Source organism: Melitaea cinxia, chromosome 17 (genome assembly GCF_905220565.1).
Source record: "Melitaea cinxia chromosome 17, ilMelCinx1.1, whole genome shotgun sequence".
Lineage (NCBI taxonomy): Eukaryota > Metazoa > Arthropoda > Insecta > Lepidoptera > Nymphalidae > Melitaea > Melitaea cinxia.
In genome coordinates, this window is record NC_059410.1 from 4712872 (window position 1) to 4728045 (window position 15174).

Below are 15174 nucleotides of genomic sequence, written 5' to 3' on the forward strand. Positions count from 1 at the left end.
GCGCTCAGTCAGGCGTTATACACATTATATAATTTATATGTAGAAAGCCGGTAGAGATAACTCTAGAAGAAGTCTCTTCCAGCTAACCTGCGGTAGTTGTTTTATTTATTTTTTATTTTTTAATTTATTACTTGACTTTCATTTGGGCAAAATCTCTGTGTTGTTACGACAATAAAATATATAGCCGCCCCCTATCTTCCCGCGGGTGTCGTAAGAGGCGACTAAGAGATAACACAGTTCCACGACCACCTTGGAACTTAAAAAGCCGACCGGTGGCGGGATAACCATCCAACTACTGGATTTGAAATACACAGGCTGAAGACGGACAGCAGTGTTTTCGGTGCGACAAAGCCAGCCCTGCGGTCACCAATCCGCCTGTCCACCGTGGTGACTATGGCAAACACACATGAGGAGCTTGAACTTGCGGAGGCCTATGTCCAGCAGTAGATTGTATCAAACTAAAGTGAAGATGATAATGATGATGAACACGGAATCGACTATCTGTTTAAGCGTTATATCAAGTCAGTCAGTCAGTCCACTGCTTTTTGTTGTTTTATTGTTTTCCACAATATAACAATATATTTATATATAACTAGCTGTGCCCACGGCTTCGCCCGCGTTTAAATCAGTGAGTCACAAAGTTTTCCCGGCAAAGTTCCAGTGAAACTCAAAATGTCATCAAAATCGGCTTAGTCGTTCCGTAAACCTTTCTCTTGAAGCCCTCTCTCCATTGGTAAAACCGCATGAAAAGCCGTTCAGTAAATTTTGAGGGAATCGATCACATACACTTTTGGGGACTTATTGTTATAATACACTAACTGTTGCCCGCGACTACGTTCGCGTGGTTATGAAGATATGCATTACTATCAAGATGTTTAAGCAAATTATTTTTTTATTTCAGTCACTTGAAATGCTTATCATGCTGAATAATTTTTTAAAAGGCACAATTTAGTATAATTTATTAGTTATTTTTATAAAACCTCTCTATACACCACATTTTTAGTTTTATCTTCAGTCTGCAGTATAAATAACCTAGCAGGCGAACTTATAGCTGCTGTATATGTTCCATACAAACTATCAACCCCAATTAAACCCTCTTAGCCGTGGAATATCGCAAAATCCGTTCTTAGCGGACGTCTACTATCTATAATCTACCTCCCTGCCAAATTTCATCTTTGTCCATCCTGGGTGGATGGACCCTCCAGCGGTTTTTGAGTTCTCGTGATGAGTGAGTCAATGACCTTTCTCTTTAATATATATAGATTACGATGCATTATTTGGACACCTCCTCACCATCTATAGATCATACATTTTAAATTTCAAGTCGCTTACTTCAAAAACATAGGACTTTCATACAAACTTCCAAACCCCGTTTCACCTCCTTAGGGGTCGAGTTTCGTAAAATTCGATCTTAGCGGATGCCTACGTCTTATAAGGAGCCTACCTGCCAAATTTCAAGTTTGTAACTGTTATAATTTCGGAGATTTCGTGATGAGTGACCTTTCGCTTTTATATAATATATAGATATAGATAGATTATAAAGGTGAAGAGTTTGTTTGTTTGTTTGAACGCGCTTATCTCAGAAACTATTGGTCCGATTTGAAAAATTCTTTTAGTATTAGATAGCTCATTTATCGAGAAAGGTTATAGGCATATATCATCACGCTAAACCCAATAGGAGCGGAGCACCAATGAAGAATGTTTCAAAATTGGGGGTTCTTTTGAGAGCATTCGCTGCGTGCGCTGCGGAAACAGTCAAAGTTTCGCAAAAATCATGTATGACAGAATTATTCCCGTTTAAAAGTCCTAAAAAAAAGTCCGCAACAGTATGTCTATCTTTAAAGGTTGGCTCACTATAACCTTTATTATACTAACCAAATTTGTTTTAAAATATTGCATTATTTGCGAAGGTGTTTTTATAAACATGATATTAATCCTTATCTAAATAAATACGTTATTCTTCACAAGTATTTAATCTAAACTAATATTATAAAGCTGAAGAGTTTGTTTGTTTGTTTGTTTATTTGTTTGAACGCGCTTATCTCAGGAACTACTAATTCGAATTGAAAAATTATTTTTGTGTTCGATAGTCTATTTACCAAGATAGATTGAAGATATGAAAAGCTTCGACCAATAGGAGCGAAGAATAAGTGGAAAATGTAGCAAAAACTCTTTAAATGATCTACAAAAATGTCCGTGATAGTATATCTATTTTTTAAGATTTACTCACTATACCTAACCTTTTTATAGTAATCAAATTTGGTCGAAATTAATGCATTAATGCCAATTATTAGCCACAGAATTTTATCAATATTATTAATCCTTATCCAAAAAAATGTATTGTCGATTAAGGGTATGATATTGATAGCAGAAGTAAGGTTTCAGGGAAAACTAGCTTTGGCAGTAACGTCGTCATGAATCGCTGCAACTTTATTAACAGGTGGACGAACATCATTCCACTTTTAAACTGCCTCTGTTTCTTTACAGAAAGATAGCGTGTGCTCTATTCATAAAAATGGCCCAATGGGAAAAGTTTTGCAAGACGTCACTTTGATAGTCTGGGACGAATGTACCATGATCCATAGAGTTCATGTAGAGGCTCTAGATAGAACTCTTAGAGATATTAGGTCCCTTCCAGGAGATATATCGTGTGTGTATTGTATAGATATTAAAATATATATATATATATATATATATATATATATATATATATATATATATATATATATATATATATATATATATATAGTTACCTACACATTTATCGATAATGTAATGGATCAAGAAGATGCGGTCCATTACCCAAAGGAGTTTATTAACTCTTTGAACCCCTTAGGTGCCCTAATAATTTTACTTAGAAATCTTAAACCACCAAATTTATGTAACGGGCCCCGACTTCAAGTCAAATTTCTGAGCAACAACGTGATCGTAGCAATAGTTTAGACTGGACCAGCAGTTGGTCAAACAGTGCTTATACCTCGCATCCCAATGATTCCAAATGAAATTCAAAAATTCACCTTTTAATGTTAAAAGAATCCAATTTCCCGTTAAGTTATCTTTTGCTGTAACAATTAATAAATCACAGGGGCAAACGTTTAAATATGTAGGAATCGATTTACATCAAGACTGACACGGCCAGCTATATGTCACGTAGTCAAGATCGGGTTGCGGGGAAAATCAGTTTGTTCTTCTGCCACAAAAAAATAAAACTAAAAATATCATTTACGCAGAAGTACTTTAAAATATATGCTTTTAAAAACTTCTTAATTACGATCATAATAACAGAAAACGACGCAGACGAAGTCGCGGGCAACAGCTAGTTGTTGTATAAAGTAGAAATAATATGTATATTACGATAAAAGCGATTTAAAATCGATTTAATTAAAGAATGTGACGGTCATAAAATATAAAATAGTATAATATAAAAAAAAATATCATCTTGTTGAAAGAAATTACAAATATCTTTTAACAAAAAACGACCAATAAGAAAATAATTTTCGAATTAAGATAGTTTTAAAATATTTCTTATGCTGGTGGCTTAAGAAACCTTTATTCATCCTAAAAATCCAAAAAAATAATTATAAAGAGAATAATCTCCTAAAGCAGTTAAAATTTTGATCGCTATTTAAATGACGGGCTATTTTATGAAAGTTTTAGATATCTGTTTAATACTCTTATATATCTTTAAAAAAATATTTCATTTTATAGTCGTATGCTGCTTTTATACACATAAATATTTAAATCCCAAGACAAACATATTGATTTTTTCAAGTTCAAGTACTTACGAACAACTCAGAAATTATAAACTTTTTGCCATATCATCAGCTTTGTTTCATCAACAAGAAACTGCATGGTAGGACATATTAAACAAAATATAAGCACGTGAAGTTTTTCAAACAGAAGACAGAAATATTCTACAAGTAAGGAACACAAACTTACCTGCCCTGCACTTTCTGCAGCTCCACATTATGGTGAGCCAGAAACTTCTCGTTAACTTTATCCAGGGCCAGGTCCACCGCTGGACCGCAACGTTCCAAATCAAATGGAGAATCTAATCTGGAGGCCATAAGTACTCCAATTTTGTACACTTTCCGCTCACAGGAGCAAACTGTCAAGATATGCAACATTAATAATAGGCGAGACTTTGTGATATGCATTTTCTTAACTTTATTATAGTCTTAAATTATTTACAAAGAAAATATTGAAGTGATAGATTTAAGTTACATATATTAAAGTGTTATAATTATAACCAATATTAAGGAAATTAAGAGTTTGTGTAAGTCATAACTTTTAAAATTTCAGTATCATGGAACTAGTTAATATGAGATTTCGCGCCTGTATTCTCGAGTGGCGGAAAAGCGTGCGATATCCTAACAGGCGTGTGATAAACTGACGTTGGGATTTGATAAAGCGACTTGTGAGGAGTGACGCAACAGGTCGCGTTTCCCGCCATTCCCCTCCATTAACCCTTGATGAGAGATCATGAAATTAACGCTCTCTTGCCCATTACAGTTTGAATACATTTTAGGCTTTGTTCTATAAACAAATAGTTGCAGACTATAATCTGGAATGTGTGCTAAATTATTTAAAATTATATTAAATTTTAAAACTACTTTAAAGAAAACAATCAAAAAGATTCTAAGTGTTCATAAACATATGTAACCTCTTTTACTGGTAGTTTTACTTGTCATAATTTGCTTTGAGCCTAATATTACTACAATCGTAAAGTATCGAGTAACAAAACGTTACTGTTTTATTACTATAAGTGTTAATGCTATACCGTCGCCAGTCAAAATGTACTAATGCTTTCAAACTTTTCACAATTTTGTAATCGTACCTTTAACTGAGGTAGGGCACAGCAGGAATTATTCTACTCAAAATCTGGAGCAGCTCGACTGGGGAAGTACCTTGACCTTACAGAAGATCACAATGAAATAATACTGCTTTCAAGCAGTGTTGTGTTCCTGTGGTAAGTAAGGTGACCAGAGCTCCTGGGGCTTGGGGCTAGGGTCGACAAGGTGCTTGCGATGCTTGTGGTGTTGTAGGCGTCTATAGGCTACGATAATCATTTACCATCAGGTGAGCTGTACGATTGTTTGCCAACCTATTTCGTATAAATAAATAAAATGTAACAACTTTTTCGGATTTTATCGCGGTTTATTAACTTTTTAGATTCCCGACATTTCGGAAGGTCCAAAAAAGTTGTTTCATTTAAATGAGTAAAATTCGCGTAAAAATTAGAAAACAATAAATAAAATGTATTAAGAAAATAGAAGATATATATATATATATATATATATATATATATATATATATATATATATATATATATATATATACTTTATTTCGAAATATGACTATGAATTTTACATACAATTACATATTATTACCGCGAAACTTACAAACTAAATATTTAAAGATAATAATGGTATAAATTATAGCATGCTGCCAAGAATACTGAAAGGGAAAAACAAATAAATTAAATCCATATAAATAAAACTCAGGAAAACGGCTAGGAAAAAATATTATTTTTAGTGTATATTATATAATAGACATTAAAAGGTTAGCCACAATAGTTCGAGATGTCGGCTATCGTCATTAAATACAAGTTTACGAGCCGTGTTGTTAGTGCGAGATATTATGACGATAATGGCCGTTATAACTTCACATAACATTCTGTGAGGACTTATAGCCACATACTTTCTGATGTTTGCTATTTTTTTCCGGCTGTTAGAAGATTTACTCATCTTAATTTTATTTTTATAGTCCATAAACAGATATATATGAACTAAGACGACACGTTGACACAGTGGTCACAGTAACAGACAGATACGCTAGTGGTCGCGAGTTCGATAACCGCATCTGATAATGTGTTGTGTGCGTTTCCGATATAAAATTTTAGCTTTTATGGTCACTAATACTATAAAGCTTCCATAACCAGTGGTGCCAAAACAATACTCAAAATAATCAACAACAATCATGAAGAATATCTCATTCAAATTATCGTTACATAAATAAATTTCAAGTTTTAGATTTTTATACTAATTTAAATCTGATTTAAACATTTATAAAATGAAAGGTCTTCTCGTATTTTATAATTTTCGTTAGTGGGTTTCCTTTAACTTAATTAAACAATACTACTTATACACTCTTAGACCATAAATCTATTGATCTATTAAAATACTTATAATACACTTAAAGTATTCTTCCAAGCTATAAAAATGTCGTATATAGTTTTTCTGTGAGATTTGCAGATAAAGGGTAACAACAACACATTGTTTAATGCGATCTTTTAACTGGCTCGAAAATATTTGTGTGACTAATAGCAGAGAAGTCAGGAGACCTAGAACAGTTGTGACAATTTTTAACCGACGAAAAAAGGGAGGCGGTTCTCAAGTCGACGCGTATATTTTTTTTTTAATAAAATAAATAATTAAATGAAACAAACTCTTCAGATTTATAATTTCTTGTTACTTTGGTTTGTCAAATATTAATCTAATTTTTTTGAAGTACAACTTCTTTACGCACGTTTAACTTGGGGTTTAGGCTGATAAACGCGAGATGGGAGTGTTACAAAAATTGTGATCGGACGAAAGTTAAGAAGGAGATATGAGTTACGTTTCGTATATTACTGTGGGGGCAACTAAAGAAGTTTTACTTCAGTCGTGTGCTCTAAAGCACACTCGTTTTCTTTTTTAACTTGGTTAATAATAATCTTTAATCTTTAAGTTAATCCTCAATTATATGAATTGTCATTGTAATTTTTGCTAGTTTTCATTTTCAAGTTTTTGTTAGTCGTTGTATTATATGCATATTGAATGCAGTGTTGCTTATAATTAGAGCGGCAATTATCTCATGAAACAAATGTACGTACGTGTTGGATAATTTTCATTGTATGCTCTGCTAGCTACCATTATTTAAATATAATAACAGTATAGAATATAGACAGGCAAAATAATGGTTTAAAAATAAAAAAGTCAAATTATTTTAAACATGACATTTATTCAACAAAACCTCTACACACTGCTTACATTTTCACATATTACTAATATTAAAAGGTACTATTTGGTGTTATAAATAATTACAAATAACAAAATAGACTTACTCATGTTAAATAGTTTATGTAAGAAATAAATACAACAATTCAACATTTACACAACTCTAAAAGTTAACATATTTGATTAACTGTTATAAATATAAACATATAAAAAAATCTCTATGAAATATCTATAACTTAATAAAATATAATATATTATTTTCTCAAAGCGTAACTTTATAAATGCTTTCGTCTTTGCATTTGGTGTTCACATGTTCAATAATCATACAAAAAAAAAAACAGATAATACATTTCCTATAAATTATAGACAAATCAAAATTTTTATTAAAGAAGTATCTTGTTAATTTGTATAGTCAATAACATAATAGATATCTTTTAACAAAGACATATAAACCAGATCGATTTTAACAAATAAATGTATAAAAATTGACATACTAAGACGTTTTTGAAATTAAGATAAACCTCCTTCCGCTTAAAGACTAAAACAAACAACTCAATTCTTGACATTGATACTGTTGTGAAGACACTCATATTAAATTTAATATTTAGAAAGAACAGATTTACCTTAGAAATTTTTATTTTGACAAACATTAGGCTACTTCTTAATACACAATTTTATAACATTAGCTTTTTAATACAATTTGTATAAATGTATGTAAATAAAATTATACATATATTTTTTAGTTAAATCTGTAACTTCATTGTTGCATACGGGTCCCTGAAAAACTGTTTTCAGATAATTTTTCGACTTGTATTATAAGTAAAATTATTATTATATAAATTTATTACACGATTTAATTAGTACCAATTATCTTACATGACAAAAATAGACGGTTAATAATAAACCATAAAATTAAAAATGCAACATTTAATTAACAAAAAATAAATAAGCGAGTAATAAATTACTCAATAACACACAATTATACATAAAACAACAATATTATGTTACAACAAGATATTTTTATAAATATAAATGTGTATACATAATACAAAAAACACTCCCTTTTAAAACAGTGTTGCAGGCAGTACAACTATAAAATCATATAACAAATAACGAGGATTGGTTCCGTGTGATCCACCTACAGTAGAGACTCGATTACCCGTAGTTATTGCTTTCGTTAGGCATTTGGATGATCAAAAATCCGGATAATCGAATGTCAAATCACTAAATAATTTGCGGATGTGTTTGTATAGTTTAGTAAGTATTTGGTATACTTAGTTTATTTTAGTAAAACTATTTTTGCGATTTTTAAGTGATCCCCTCTCTGTTGCTGAGCTCTCAATGTCCGTGCCGATAATATTATAGTCCGAATAAGAGCGAATCTGTATAACTGAGGAACGGATAATCGAGTTTCCACTGTAACGTAAACTAGTAAAACAGATCGTCAACAGATTACACACGATGTTTCAATAAATAACAAATTCATAAATTATTATTGTGCTCTACAAGGACATGCGAACAGAAGTGTAGTATGTACTAACATAGGCGTAGCATTAATGATGTCACTTTTCCATATTACCGATCCCCCCATCTAGATGACTCTCGTAAGATCCCATCTAAATACCCAAGTTATGTAAGACTTCATCCCATCTACTCGAGTCCTGTATTCCGTCAATCTAACGGTAGCTGTCTTTGAAGGTAGTTTACAACATTCTCAAAATCGCGCTTAAGGTACTTTTCGTAAGTCATCAAATTAATTCATCATTTGAGGTGGTGTCAGAAGACATCGTGACTCCCCGATGTAAATGCGATTCAGCGAGAGCCCAATTTACCCAAGCCTAGCCACGCAAATACAAAACACTAATTAGATATATTCTATCCATAAATAACAAAACTCTTAGGTATGTATCGGTTTCGCATGAATAACAATTTATAAACGACCTTCAATTTAACTCAAAGCAAAGTTTTCAATAATATATACATATATTAATGAATAAAATACTAATATTTTTAAGGTAAACTTTCTTTAGTCCTTTTTCGAGTCTAACTCGTCTACATATGTTTTTAATATGTTACCTACATAACTAAGTAAACAGTAATAAAAGGTAGCACATAACCAACCGAGAGTTACAATCCTAGATCTATTTTATTAGTTTACTAAAATACACTACGATAATATTCTACATAATTTAATAATGACTAGATAAAACTATTGGTGATTTCCTCTAACAACTGTAAAACACATCATTGTACTAAAAGTTCATTAGACATTAGAAGTGCGTATCTATTAATATGTAGCTAAATATTAAAGAACCCGACCAATTCAAATGTAAAATATATTTTTTTAATCTATTAGGCGAGTTTGGGGCATGACGGGGACGCGATACAAACAGCCTTCAGGTTGTGACACTTTCAAACAAAGCTCTTTGCAGAGATTGTTGACATAAGTGAACGCTGTTATTTTTCACAAGTTACTAACTGTCGGACAATCAATGGGACACCAATTTTGATATTTTACCCAAATATTCCATGTTAACATTGACGGTTGGACTTGCCCACAAGTTTAAAGTCAGGAAACGTATAAAAAAAAAAGTGTGTTAAAGACTATACTTGACGTCTCTCTCAAAGATAAAATTAGAAATGAGAGTATCTGTAAGAAAACAAAAGTAACCAACATCGCTCGCTGAAAAGGTTCCCTAAATTTTTTATTCACTGAAGACTGAAAAAAAAGTTTATGCAGGTTAAAATTCAATAGCGTGTAGATATTACAGCAGGAGTACAGCAGAGTTGGGAAGGTCCTGCCAAATTCTAGTGGTCAGAGTAAGTAATGATGCAGACCTTTACAATTCCTATTGGTGTGTGGAGGAGGCGAATTAAGCTAAGATCAAAAAGTGTTTTGCAAGCTCTCCAAAACACATCCTCCATTCATATAGCCAAGCTACTTTAAATGTTGTAGGTTAAGCTGTTTCAAAGGTAAGGACTCGTTATTATTTAACGATCATTGTTGTCGTATGTTGTTCACTCTTATTTTTTATAGCACTAGTTAGCAGGATCTAAATGAACTACTTCAGAGATTTAATATCCTACTGCCGGCCACTATAGGTTATAGCACTAAATCCTTTTTCTTCTGTGTAGGGTTGATTTTAATCTTAAATTAAGTCCATTTGCATATAATTATCCTAGCTTTATTCATAGCAATCCAATTTAAATAACAATCTGTATTAACTGCTTCAGGTGATCTTTTATAGCAAGTTAACAGTAAGGTTCTTTTTTTCCCTCATATCTTTGGCCGCCTCGAACATGGCGATGACTACCACCTCACCATTCTTATCGTTCCCAACTATGTTTTTTGTTGTCTTGCTACAATCAGGTACGCCATTTATTAATATTACCGATGGTAGTTTCCAGCACTCGAAAGCTCCACCGTTCGCCTAGTCATACATGGAGTAGGAACACAAGATAGGGTACATTAGTACGGTAGTAGGTAGTAGTTCAATAGGGACAGTGAGCTGAGATATATCTCGATAGTAAATATCTAATTTTAAAAATATACCGGAACTTTCTATTGAAAAATAAAAAATTAAAAGAGAGCAATAAGAAGAAAGACTGCTGTAGTTACATGAACTCAATTTAAAAAGATCGAAGAAGTGAAGCGCCGAAATAAATATCTACCTGAAAGTCAAATACGTCAGAAAAAGATCTCCAATTTTGAGTAGAAGAACATATTGTATACTCGTACACACAACAAAGATTGAATTAATTTCAGGAAAACCTTAAACATTAAAAACAGTAAAAAGATGGTAAAGAGATATATATGACTTTAAGATGGATACTGAGTAAGCTTACAGAGCTCCAGTGTCCTGAAGTAGACGATAAACTGTAATTAGACAGCCCGTCATGCCCCTCATTACTTCCCCATCTTACCCCATAACTGGAGTAAGATTGTAATTATTAATATGATTACTTTCATCGCCCGAAGATTATTCCAATTAAAAGCTTATGAATAAAAAATGAAAACGATATCTCGACAAATTACTTGTGTATTTATTATTTAATTTCCTTATCATTCTCCGTCTTTCCTTACACTATGTAATTATTTTTGTGATTTAACATTGCAGCTTGCAGTTTGGTCTTTTAAATTTTTGATAACGTATTCAACTGGATCGATTACGTAGAAAGACTGATTAATTTTCTAATGTTTACGTGAATTTCACTCATTATAATGAAACAACTTTTTCGGATTTTATTGCGGTTTATTAGGTTTTTTAAGACGACCGACGTTTCAGATACTTTACAGCAACCATGGTCAGGGGAGGTCTGAAGTGAGTCTATTTGAATGTTTCATTATAAGACTGATTATATTTTATAAACTGTTTTATCATCAAAAATTATACATTACGACTTTATTTTAAATATTTAAAGATAGAAAATACTACACGATTTATAGAAACACGTTTAGAGAAAGAGTTATCCTATTGAAGGGGGTTATATGGCTGAATGCCAGAAAGCTCATATTACTTAACAATACAATACCTATAAATACTCTTAGTTTGACACTTTGCTAATATTGAGGGAATTAATACAAGTGTATAGAATTCCGTACCGAGAATAGAAGACTTGTTGCTTTTTAATATACAAAAATACCCTTAGGTTGCTCTTCCAAGCTGTCTGTAGTAAAATTTGATAATGCTATCTTCATGAAGCATACATACGCATGTAACAGTAGCTTTAGCTATACTGATAACTCTTAGAATATTTTTGCTTCATATCAATTTAAACTCGTCAGCTTTTGTCAGCTTTCACTATCCTTGGTTTTTTAATTATATAAACTGCACACAAGCAGTACATTATATAGACTTTATAGATATGCGCAGGTATTTGTTTTAAGTTAGTAATAAGTAGTATTTTTAAAATGCAACAAATCTTCCCCAGGTGCGACACACAATTAACCCCCACATTCATAATAACAGCTACTATAAATTTGTGCGTATCGACCTAACTTTACAATAAAATATCAACGCGTCTACTCACAACACTAAAAAATCACACACACGAAATAAATTAATATTTATATAAATATATTTTTTTTCACTTTTCGCCTTATTGCTGTCTCCGTCACAGAGATTATAACGACAAGATGTCTTATAGTTACTTAAATTGTACTTCATGGTCAAAATGTAAATAAATAAAATAAATACAATTATTACAATAAATACAACACTTATAAAATTAATTTTAAGACACATCTTTACGCTATAGGTAGTGTTTCGAATTCGAATTATTTTTTTGTTTATTTTTTATTCCTGTTTTAAAATGTATGTGCCTAAACTGACTGGAAGGAATGGGCCAAGAGTCGGATACTACTGGGCGGATTCTAATACGAGCTACGCTATTTTTTAATCTTATCAATGAGAATAGGGACGATAGCTGTTTATCATTTACTATAAACTTATTAAACTTTCAATTCCAGGGCGATTTAATGCTATAATTTTACCTCACGGTTCCTTTTAATGTAAATTTTTGTGTTACCTGTATTTAACTAAAACGCCTATTACTAGGACAAGCTCTATGCTGTTTCTTTTTTTAAATATCCAATTCCTAACTATCACACCATTACCAGAATAATTCAACTGTAATCATTATTATAATAAGACATTTTTTAATTCAAATTTTGATTTTAGTTTTAAAATTATTAAGACAAATTCCACGAAATTTATTTCAAAGTTACTTCGAATAATTTTATTATCAACGGTTATAAGTATTTTTACTCAAAAATTTGTATCATTTAATTAGGTGCAAATCCTGTTCAATATTTTCTATAATACACAGACAATATAAACGTTTCTCTACGAGGACTGAGGTACACAACATTTAATCTCTAACTGGTTACTAAATCATTATATAAGACAAGTCAAATGATTTATATGTATTATTACTTCGAGATAAATGTTAATTGTTGTTTTTATTTATTATAATTTAAAATCAATTTACTATTTTTGTGGACATAATTAGTAGTAAAAAAACTATTATATTCTTAGAAGTATTTCTATATCAACAAAGTAAAAAAAAAACAATATATGAAATTTTATGACTTGCCAGAACAACGAAAACAAAACATTCACTAGTTTTTTGTTATATGTTGCTTTGATTTCATTCAGCCTGTAAAATCCCGCAGCTGGGCATAGACTTCTTACTCCATAAAGGAGTAGGATTGTTACCTATAGTATTTTTAAATTTTTAATCATTTGACTAGTCAAATACAATATAAAATATCATCTAAACACAGATTACTGAACTTCAATGACACAATACTACTTTTTTTTAATCTTAAAATATTTATTATTGCTTCATCGGGTTCCATTTCGGAAGACATCCATTTCTTGGGGGCGAATTTTATAGGCTCTGTAATATTTTATCCCCAATTACTATACTCATTTAACCATTGGTTTTACTTACGTCTCGTTCAATTTCGATCAAATGTGCGAACATCCTTTCGTTCGTAAGCAAAACGTAACGTTTTTAGAAAAAAGGAAGCTCACTTTATTCAATAACTTGAATATTGGAAGCGTTAAACACTTTTTGTAGATAAGTCAAACTAGTAAATTAGCAAATAATTAAATTATTAAAGTACTTTAGTACTCAATAAACATTTATCTTTCGTTTTAAGTTTATGTATGAATATGAAACTCTTGCTCTAACGTCGCTATATAATCCTTTATTATATATTTAAATTTATATTTTCGGGTGCTTGCGACGTTTATTGTTTTGTTGAGGTCCCTATATTTCGGCAATGTTTCAATCGCCATGATCACGGGGAGACTGACGTACTATGCTTGTAGACGGCAACAGATCAGAAAAATCTGTCTAGCCTCTTTCGTCGTGGACGCTAGTTTTGGCACACGGACGCATTTGCTGACCACGACAAACTATACTAACAGTGCCTTTCTTGGGCTTTGAGTCTCGATACCGTAGCGCACCTTCAAATCAACTAATCACCGGAATCCACTTACTCGGTATTCTGAACCCGAACAAGTATAAATTTAAATATGAAAAGTGATCGCGTTAGCTTAAAACTTTTATTGTATTCTCAAATTTACTAAGAAATTCTGTTACAATTTTATATATTACCCATAACATAATATAATATTTAAAAGGAACTTTTTAAGTACTTTAAAAATTAACAATAATTGAAATAGGCCTATGTGATAAAATTGATTAATTACGTTCTATGGGAACTAAGGGATGTATATACTTGTATATGTATGGCCCTAATAGAGGAACATTGATTGAACAATTCAATAGTTTTAAGAAAGAGGTAGAAATATATCTTAGAATAAAATCTGGCACGTTTTATTTTTAATATTAAACACCTAAGGTTATTGAAGAATGGAATATTTTAGTAAATCTATTAAATAAAATTTAGAGCCTGTTTCACCCGTTGCTAAGAAAATTTATCTGGCACATAAGTAACTGGCAAGTTTTATCAGCAGAATATAAAATAAGAAAGAAAAAATAAAATAGGCCTCTAGCGCTTATTTCGCTTTAACTAATAAATTATACATATTATTACATATAGCTTTTGGATTTACAGATTGCGAATAGTTCTGATAGATAAATTGGGGTTAGATGGTAAAACAAATCCAAACACTTTTACCTTGAATACCATTATATACTAGATAACTCTATCAGTCACCGGCGAAACAGAACTGTAGTTAATATTAATATGGCTACTGGTAGGTATGAACACAAGTAACTTATAGCAAAAATTAATAAAATAAAGATAGTGAGGTAGTGGAAGATTAAACATTTGACCTTAAACAACCTAATTCTTTTATTAAAGAACTTTTGGTCTCAACAATAGTTTTGAATGTAAGTCTCGTCAATTAGATACTTCACTTTCAGAATATTATTTACCGTGACATTTTCTTTCATATCAGCGTATATAGTAAATACTTCTTTTTTAATCACATTTAGTTGAACGACACTGGTTTCGAAATATAGTAATATCGAACATGTGAGCTCGATATTCGAAATGTATAAATTAAACGGTTTCACAAATAATAAACTGTTTTTGGATTTTAAATTTCAGAGAATCTTATTACGTCTTTTAGAGCCCTATAATGAAACAGCTAACAAACGAAGCTGTGTAATTACTGCTTTATTAAATTTAATTAAA

At 31.4% G+C, this 15174-nt stretch overlaps 1 protein-coding gene across 1 annotated transcript in view; it reads right to left on the reverse strand.

Moving 5' to 3' along the window:
- Positions 1-4523, reverse strand: part of LOC123661819 (atrial natriuretic peptide receptor 1) — a 50029-nt gene extending 45506 nt beyond the window's left edge. Inside the window, exons 1-2 of the mRNA XM_045596759.1 lie at positions 4376-4523; positions 3940-4108 (exon numbers count right to left, since the gene is read on the reverse strand). Coding sequence (XP_045452715.1) covers positions 3940-4108; positions 4376-4523 — 317 coding nt within the window. The remainder of the gene's footprint in view (positions 1-3939; positions 4109-4375) is intronic.
- Between the last annotated feature and the right edge of the window lie 10651 nt (positions 4524-15174).